Source organism: Vigna unguiculata, chromosome 1 (assembly GCF_037176805.1).
Source record: "Vigna unguiculata cultivar grain cowpea cultivar isolate G323 ecotype 2 chromosome 1, ASM3717680v1, whole genome shotgun sequence".
NCBI lineage: Eukaryota > Viridiplantae > Streptophyta > Magnoliopsida > Fabales > Fabaceae > Vigna > Vigna unguiculata.
In genome coordinates, this window is record NC_140792.1 from 46,751,979 (window position 1) to 46,761,345 (window position 9,367).

The following is a 9,367-nucleotide window of genomic DNA, read 5'->3' on the forward strand; positions in this document are numbered from 1 at the left end:
GATTGTGCATGCAGAAGACACTTTGACGCTCAAATTAGTCAAATGCGTCATATGGTTGGTTATGTTGCAATAATAATAAACATAATTAATGTACATCATAGAACTTATTATTTATACTACTATTTATAGGCCCTTACCTGGATGAACCTAGGCCACGTGACTTAATTATCTACTAATCTTGCTAGAAAAGCAAGTAAAATTAGTAGTAGATATAGTTTTTAAAAAGATGTTGGAAATCTCACATCGACTAGAGATAAGACAATTTCATAGTATATGAGTGAGGGTGCAAACCTAAATTTATAAAGTGATTTTGTAGAGTTGAGTTTGGCTTCAAAGTTTACTTTTTAATATGGTATCAAACATGTTAGAACCTATCCTAGAAAGTTTTTTTAGACATTCTGTTTCATCTGCTATGGGACCACCTATCTCATTTCTAGTCTCACGCACGAGATATATATATATATATATATATATATATATATATATATATATATATATATATATATATATATATATCTCGGCGTGATATAAGACAATTTCATAATATATAAAAATTTCACTTTTTAATGAAAGATGGTGCTCGATTATATTATTATTATTATTAAAAAGTTAAACTACAAATAGCTTTTAAATAAACGAGTTTATCTCTCTAAAACTAATCTTAGAATCTCCTCTAGGTTTCTAATCAAACCTTTTGTATTAAGTCAAATGAAATATACACAAAATTGAAGATTAAATTAAAATAATGGATTTTAAAAATTAAATAAAATGTTGTATTAAGAAGCATAATGAATTGAAATAGCGGAAGAATATTATTTCGATTTTGAGTTGGTAGAAAAAAGAGAGTGGTGATTGACCCGTGAATTAAGGTGCACAAGTATGTAAATGTTATGACTAAGGAATTGTAGTTTGAAAGTACATGGTGCATATCTAACACAACTTTCGCTCTTTTATCATTCTCAATTAGAATCCATGGTGCCAATCTCTCCAATTTCTCAACTCATTCATTTTTTCTTTTTTGTCGTTATACATGACTTAATTAACTTATTTATTTATTTTCATTATAAAGGACTTTTTCATTATAGGGAGAGGCATGATGACATTAGGTTTTATAAGAAAGAAGTTTTACCGGAGAGATACAACACCAATAAGACCTGAGTCTAACCACATAAGATATTGACATCACTCTCAATCCAAAAACTTAAGACAATGAGTTTATGAGTCTTTGTCCTTATATATTGCTCTCTATTTCTTCATTTCTAGTCAATGTGGGACTTGACTCACTTGGATTCTTAACAATCTCTTCTCAAGAGTGAGTCCATTCAACACATTGGTACGAGAAGAAAATTCGGGGAAAAAAAGAAGAAAAAGTAGGAGTGTGTGAAGGTATAAAAAGAATTGTATCAATAAGAAGATATAATATAACCATGATTATAGTTTGACCTACTGTAAAAGATAAATAAAAAAAAACAAAGTTGACTTCATTTATAAGAGTTTATACCTCGATTCACTATAACCATGTGAAAAAACTATGATAGATATTTGTTTATAAGTTACTGTTATCTGAAAAAAAAAAATACTATCCAATTTAATGTCTAGAAGAACTGCAGTGAATTTTATTTTCAGAATGTAAAAATAACCAAGGCAATGAAAACAGATTGACATCTAATTTCTAAAATAAACAGAGAAAATAAAACTAGTTAATTAATATGTTTGGCGATATAATTTGAGAACAGAGATAACAAATAAAAAATATCAATTGAGTGCTTCTAATTTTAAAGAATCAGTCTCTTAAAATTATGGTTTGTAACGTTTTTTCATAAATATTTATAAGAAATATTTTTTTAAAATTAGAATTAATGTATATATAAGTTAATTTTTAAAATTTTTATACTATTTATAAAAGTTGTATTCTCTTAACTTTTTATAAGTTTGTTTGTAAAAGTATAATTTGTTTTTGTAGTTTTTGGGATCATGAAACCCTAAACCACAAAAAAGCTAAAATATGAGCCTAAATTTTGTCATCTCCAAGCCAATGTTTCGCCGTAAACTAATAGAAAGTGAATAAGAGGTATAAATGATTGAATATGATGTCAGCGACCTACGTATTTCTAATGAAGGAAGATGACAAAATTGAGTTAAATATATTCTTAGACAACGCATTTCTAGCCAATTTCCTCTTCGACTTTTCTCCAATTAAATAACAATCACTCATTATATCTAAGGTTCTACAATTCATTCATCAATTTGTTTTGTCATTTTTCATTTCGTCGTTACATTGATAGAAGGAATAGTCTTTTTTCAATTAGTTTAAATAGTATGTGTTCATTATGTATTTCTAATAATTTTTTCTTAAGAGATTTTTAAGTACTTTTTATGTATCTTTTAATATTTTTATGATTTTTAAATTATACGTTAATTAGTTTTTTCAATTTTAAAAGAAGCTTAAAAAATCAATAAAATAAAAATTCTTAAATATAGTTTAAAAAGTTCTTAAATAATATTTGTTTGAAGTATAATAAATAAAAATATAAAAGTAAGAGTTTTTTGAAAATTTATTAAATTTTTTATCGTCAAAATAAAACAGTATGAATTTATTAAATATAATTAGCCACACAAAAAGATATTATAGCAGCAGCTACCAAAAGTGATTTAAGAATATTTTATAAAAATAAATCTGATTGGAGATGGTAGTTAACAAAGAATATTCACTTAGTATTTGACCAAGAAGGGGAAGCAATTGGAACAATAGCAATGAACCATTTAGATGTGATGCGTGACTATGAATTACTAGAGAGAGAGAATGAACTTAGCAGTTTCCCACTGGGAACCAAGAAAATAACGTTTATAAGATATATAATTTATTTATTTGCATATATATATATATATATTAAAAACTATTTAAAATTACCCGCAAAAGTATTCAAATTAGTCATGCGATTGTTTATTTAATTACTTTTAATCTAAATAGTTAATTATATAGAAAGAATAATAGTAGTGGACTATTCATCTTCTCCAACTTTCATAGGAGAGAAAAATAAACAATCAAAAGGATTTATTATTTATGAACTAAAAATTGACTAAAAGTATTTTGGTCAATAATTAATCAATGCACTAGACTGCTAGAACAAAGTCTTATTAAACAAGATATATGGATATAAAAGAAGTGGACACCGTTTTTTAACATTAAACTTTTTTTTTTCATTTGACATTATCTCTTATTAGTATTTACTCTTTTTTTCTTCTAAAAATATAAAAATTAATTTTTAGTAAAATTATTTTACTCTTATAAAAATTATCAAATAATCGTCAAATAATATCAAAATAATTTTTTCAAAATAAGTATGTCAGAGTCGACTAAAAAAGGTATTTGTAATATATGAAAAATAACTCAGAGTACGAAAGATGTTGTGTTATATTTTTTCATATATGAGTTATGGTTATTTGAGATTGTGGTTTTATATTATATGACATTAGTTTTATACATTTGACACAATTTTTACTCCAAAACAATAGAAAACGAACCAGAATAGAACTATAGAACTACTGACACAATCACATCATGCAAAAAAATAGATATATATTAAAAAAAAAAGATTAACACCTCCCCTAACCTGAAATTTCCACTAAAATGGTTTCCCGAGCATTCCTCATTTTTTTTCTCATATGAGTTATTGAGAGATTGTGGTTCTATACATATGACTTAAGTTTTATACGTATAAGTCATTTGACACTACTTTTACTCTAAAAAATTTTAAGACAATGGTGTTATGGGTTTTTATTCTTATATAATGTTTAAATTTCTTTATTCTATCCTATGTGTAACTTTTTTCTATCCTATGTGTAACTTTTTTCATTAGACTATTTCAAACAAAAAATTAATTAGATGTAAAATAAAATAAAAATTGAAATATTTTGGATTTGCAGAAACAGAATGATACTTGAACAACAACTAATCTTGTGATGTTTTTCTGACATGTTGGAAAATGGTAAACCAATGTCCCGAAACGAGTGAATTTGTTGATTAGAGTTTGATGATGAAATACAGAGTGCAGGCATTTGATGATTTAATAGCCTCTTTCATGTATGTATAGAACGCAGTGAGCACGTCTCAGTCTAACAACATTCACGGATGTTTGTAATTAAAACTTTTCTCCAGACAATAAAATGGAACATTTCAATTTAATTAGACGTGGAAATGCCTGTGTGTCTGATGTTGATTTCCCCTGCTAGCTGTAGTTGGCATGTGACATGAGACCAAAAGAAATGCTTTTCTTAACTGTCATCAATTGTAGTTGATGTTCCACAACAAAGAAACGGTTTTCCTTAACATGATTTATGTTTTAAGCGTGAAGTGTAGAGTAGAGTAGATGGAAGTAATGAATAAGTTAAGAGTGTTGTTGTTGGATAAGTGTCATCTCAATTAGCAGAAACTAGGGTGTTTGCTACCTTCCAAGAACAAGAGCCCCACGGGCCAATCTTGTATTCTTTTTTCCTCTCTGTGTTTGTTTGTAGACTTTTCTACGTTATGTTTGAACCGTTCAACTAAGGTTCAAACCTTTCATATTTTATCTCAAAACACGTCTTGCTTGATTGGTGGGACGGGAGAGAAAAGATAACTCCAAATGCTGCAAATCAATCAAGCATGGATCATACTATGTCTCTGTCAATTGGCGTCTATATAAACTGACACCGCACCAACCACTTGCCTGCACTGCAACCTTCTCACAATGGATACTTCTCTCCGTTTCTTCATACTTCTGTCTTTTGCTTTATTTCTTCAACTATGTCACTCATCATCGCCACTCAAGGCAAAACCTATCTCTCTTCATTCACCATTCTCTTTTCTGTGCTTCTTCCTATGTGTCTTATTTTTTATATAACTTTCTTCTCAATGCAGAGCTACATTGTCTACACTGGCAATTCCATGAAGGATGAGGATTCTGCGTTGGCTCTTTATTCAACCATACTACAAGAAGTTGCAGACAGGTAATAACATATATCAGAATAAAAACAATTTTAGACCCCACAATTTTTTATCATACGGTTAGCCACCAGTCAACTGAGAATTTGAGAGTAATCCCCTTCAACGTTGACGTCGTGATAGATGCACAGATTCAATGCCACAAAAGTAAACTCGTCAAATAATTTATCACTACAAAAATCATTTGTGATAAAGATTCTCTCTCTCTCTCTCTCTCACTCACTCTCTCTATAGAGTTAAATTTACTGTACATCGAAATCTTGAATAAAGAGGAAAAAGAAAACTGAGAGTTTCATGATCGGATTGTGACCCGAATTATTTCCTAAGCTACTTGGTCAATTTATTCAACAAGATTCCACGAACTGAAGGAAGCTGTATTGTTTTTGGTACACAAGAAAAAACACTTTTTTCTTATTGGGTTATATCAGTACCTGGCTGTTGTATAGTGTCTCGTGAAACGGAACCCAATATGATCATATCATTATAATGATTATATTGCTACTTTTGTAATAGCATTAGCACTCTGTCTCACTTATTGATGACAAATTCAATGAATGATTTTACTAGAATTGGTAAGCTAAAATGTAACTGCATCATACCATCATCAGCTTTGTTTGGTAGAAAATAATAGAATAAGTCTAAAGAGGAAACTACCTGTTACTTTTCCTCTTTCTTTTCTGCATTAACAGAAGGAAAGTTGAAAAGTAGCTATTTTTGGATAGTTTCATTATTTGAAGAGACAGAGTGAACCAAACATGCATCATTCATTAATTAGCTTGTTTTTCTTGCCTTCTCTCTTGATTTATATACTCACAATTTCAGCAATGGCGAGCCCAAGTCAGTGCAGCAGCACTACAAACGAAGTTTCGGTGGCTTTGTTGCTAAGCTAACGGAAGAGGAAGCCAATAGATTGGCTAGTATGCACAAAAACTATTCTATCTTCTATTCTCTTTAAATCATATCTTTCTTTTCTTCTAGGACTAAAAATTTGCTAACCAAGAATTGTCGCAATGCAGGGCATGAAAAAGTGGTAGCTGTCTTTCCCAATCAAAAGAAGCAACTCCATACAACAAGGTCATGGGATTTTATTGGCTTCCCACTAAACGTACAAAGAGAAACAACTGAGAGTGATGTCATCATTGGAGTGCTTGACTCTGGAATCTGGCCAGAATCTAAGAGCTTCAATGACGAAGGATTCGGTCCACCACCTAGTAAATGGAAGGGCACCTGCCAAAGTTCTAAAAATTTCACGTGCAACAAGTACGTAGTTAATATTGTAGTCATTCAAAATATTCAGAGGCACACAAAAAGTACACTATCATTAACACATGTTGCTATGTTGTTGTAGCAAAATCATTGGGGCTAAGATTTACAAAGCTGATGGATTCTTTTCCGATGATGACCCAAAGTCTCCATTAGACGTAGATGGTCATGGCACTCATACAGCATCAATAGCAGCAGGGAATCCAGTTAGTCAAGCAAGCATGTTAGGCCTTGCTCAGGGAACGGCAAGAGGTGGCGCCATAAAAGCGCGCATTGCTGTGTATAAAGTATGTTGGTTAGATGAAGGTTGTTCTGATGCAGACATTCTTGCTGCATTTGATGATGCAATTGCGGATGGGGTTGACATTATATCGGTTTCTCTTGGAGGTTTCAGTGATGAAAACTACTTCAGAGATGGAATTGGCATTGGAGCATTTCATGCTGTGAGAAAAGGAGTGTTGACAGTAACTTCAGCAGGGAACGGTGGTCCAAAATATGCCTCCCTTTCCAATTTTTTGCCCTGGTCAATTACTGTGGCTGCGAGTACCATAGACAGAAAGTTTGTTACCAAGGTTGGATTAGGTAACAACGTTACCTTTGAGGTAAATTACCTACTCTGTCCTAAACCATGCTTCATAGGTTGATGATACTGACTTCAAACTTTGAAGACCTATTTACTTCATATACATTGTTACATTAAGTCAACTTCTTCGTTCCATGTTTAGGGTACCTCGATAAATACATTTGACCTGAAGGGAGAATTGTATCCTATAATCTATGGAGGAGATGCACCAAGCAAAGGCTTTGATTCATCGTCATCAAGGTAACAATTCTTGATATCCGTTAAGATGTATAACATTATGGCCAAACGAATAACTATACAAGTACAAATAATCCTGCGAGTTCCAAACTACATTCTAAAATGAAATACTCTGTTGTTAATGAAAATGTTTCCAAAGTGCAGGTTTTGCTTCAGCGGTTCGTTGGACAAAAAATTAGTGGAGGGTAAAATTGTTCTGTGTGATAGCAGAAGCAAAGCGACAGGCCCTTTCGATGCCGGTTCTGTTGGGGCATTGATACAAGGTCAAAGTTTTAGAGATCTTCCTCCTTCTCTTCCATTACCAGGATCGTACCTCGAATTGAAGGATGGTGTCACTGTACTTGCCTACATTAACTCCACAAGGTATGAACTGAAGATGCCACTTGAACAAGAGTGTAGAGAGTCATACTTGTCTAATATGCATATTTTTGCAGGACTCCAACTGCAACCGTATTTAAGACTGATGTGACAGAAGATACAATAGCCCCTGTTGTCGCCTCTTTCTCTTCAAGGGGTCCAAACCCTGTTACACCTGATGTTCTCAAGGTACCTTAATTAGCTTTTCCATGGCTGACTTAAATCATTTATCTTAATTACCTGTGAAAAAATGTAATCAATTTTTCTTATACATTTTGTAGCCGGATTTAGTGGCTCCTGGAGTTTCAATTTTAGCTAGTTGGTCTCCAGTTTCCCCTCCTTCTGATGTCGAAGGCGACAATAGAACATTAAATTTCAACATCATCTCCGGAACTTCAATGGCTTGTCCACATGTTTCTGGGGCAGCCGCATATGTGAAGTCATTCCACCCAACATGGTCTCCTGCTGCTATTCGTTCAGCTCTAATGACAACAGGTAATACTAGAAATGAAATGATGATGAGACATATATATATATATATATCAACACCATACTTTCTGCTAACTCTCTTCATTGTTCATCTTGCAGCTAAACAACTTAGACCCGAGATTAACCTTTACGCAGAATTCTCATATGGGGCAGGCCAAATTGATCCTTCCAAGGCTGTGTGCCCTGGTTTAGTATATGATGCTGGTGAAATAGACTATGTAAGGTTTTTATGTGGACAAGGGTATAGTTCAAAGATTTTACAACTCATCACAGGAGATAACAGTAGCTGCTCTGAATCAAGTTCAGCAAGGGATCTAAACTATGCGTCGTTTGCACTATTTTCCCCACTCTCGAACTCCAATAAAGTAATAAGTGGGAGTTTTAACAGGACTGTTACAAATGTTGGGTCAGCAACGTCGACGTATAAAGCTAACGTGATTGGTCCTGAAGGACTGAAAATTGAAGCGAACCCGAGTGTTTTGTCATTCACTTCTCTTAACCAAAAGCTCTCATTTGTGCTCACCATTGAGGGAATAATAAAGGAACCTGTGGTATCAGGCTCTTTGACTTGGGATGATGGTAAATTCCAAGTGAGGAGCCCCATTGTTGTGTTTAACACAGCATAACGGCCTAGGTTGATAATGCATTAAATAAGTAGAAGCCGATGCATAAGGCATTTGCAGGTTTTTCATGTATAATAGTAGCAAACACCCAAAATGGCTTATCTCATCTGATTTATTATGTAATATTGAAAGCGTTCTAGTGGCAGTAATTGAATGAGAAATTCAAGTTGTTACCTGATTCTCCAGTTATCTCAACACTTAATTGTGTTATATATACAGAGAAACCAAACCCCCCTGTTAGTTGTCTACTCAATTTTAAAAGGTTTCATTATTTTTTTCGAAAAATGTTCTGTTTTTTTCATTTTCATAAACAACAGTTCTACGCTATATTGGGCCATGAATAGGCCCATAACGGATAGACAAATGGCCTATCCATCTTAAATTTAAGCAAGCGATCCAATTTTGTACGCACCTCCATCTTGTGACCAGCTGTTATTAATAATTATTAACAAATTTTATATGAATATTTTTTTTAATATTAAACGTTAAAATAAAATTATTAGTAAAAAATATTAATTATTAAATTTTTCAAAATTTTATTTTATATAATTTTAATTTAAACTTATAAAATTAAAGTTATTTTTAAAAAATATTAATTTTTAAAAATTTATGTTTTGGTGCTACTTTTTTTAATTTTTTTTTTTAAATAATTTTATTTACATTAATATTTTAGTAAATAATTTAATTTAAATTTTACTTAAAAAATAAATTTTTATCAAATTTATATTTTACATATATATTTTTATATAATTTTATTTAATTTTTTAATAAAATAAAATATAAAAATATCTACAAATAGATAGAAAAACACGTGGATATTTTTACATAAAT

At 31.5% G+C, this 9,367-nt stretch overlaps 1 protein-coding gene across 1 annotated transcript; it reads left to right on the top strand.

The window, feature by feature from the left end:
• The first annotated feature begins 4,621 nt into the window (after positions 1-4,621).
• LOC114195241 (cucumisin-like) lies at positions 4,622-8,709 on the top strand. The gene is made up of 10 exons (XM_028085644.2): positions 4,622-4,811; positions 4,901-4,989; positions 5,807-5,901; positions 6,001-6,244; positions 6,333-6,849; positions 6,973-7,070; positions 7,212-7,430; positions 7,502-7,613; positions 7,706-7,919; positions 8,013-8,709. The coding sequence occupies exons 1-10, from the start codon at positions 4,731-4,733 to the stop codon at positions 8,537-8,539; spliced, it is 2,196 nt and encodes a 731-aa protein (XP_027941445.1). The 5' UTR covers positions 4,622-4,730; the 3' UTR covers positions 8,540-8,709.
• Positions 8,710-9,367: the final 658 nt, after the last annotated feature.

Bases quoted from the DNA above. Each gene is read 5' to 3' on its own strand.
- LOC114195241 (XM_028085644.2), top strand. From the start codon at position 4,731: ATGGATACTTCTCTCCGTTTCTTCATACTTCTGTCTTTTGCTTTATTT. The intron at 4,990-5,806 runs GTAATAACATAT...TCACAATTTCAG, and splicing joins CTACAAGAAGTTGCAGACAG to CAATGGCGAGCCCAAGTCAG. The intron at 6,850-6,972 runs GTAAATTACCTA...TTCCATGTTTAG, and splicing joins GTAACAACGTTACCTTTGAG to GGTACCTCGATAAATACATT.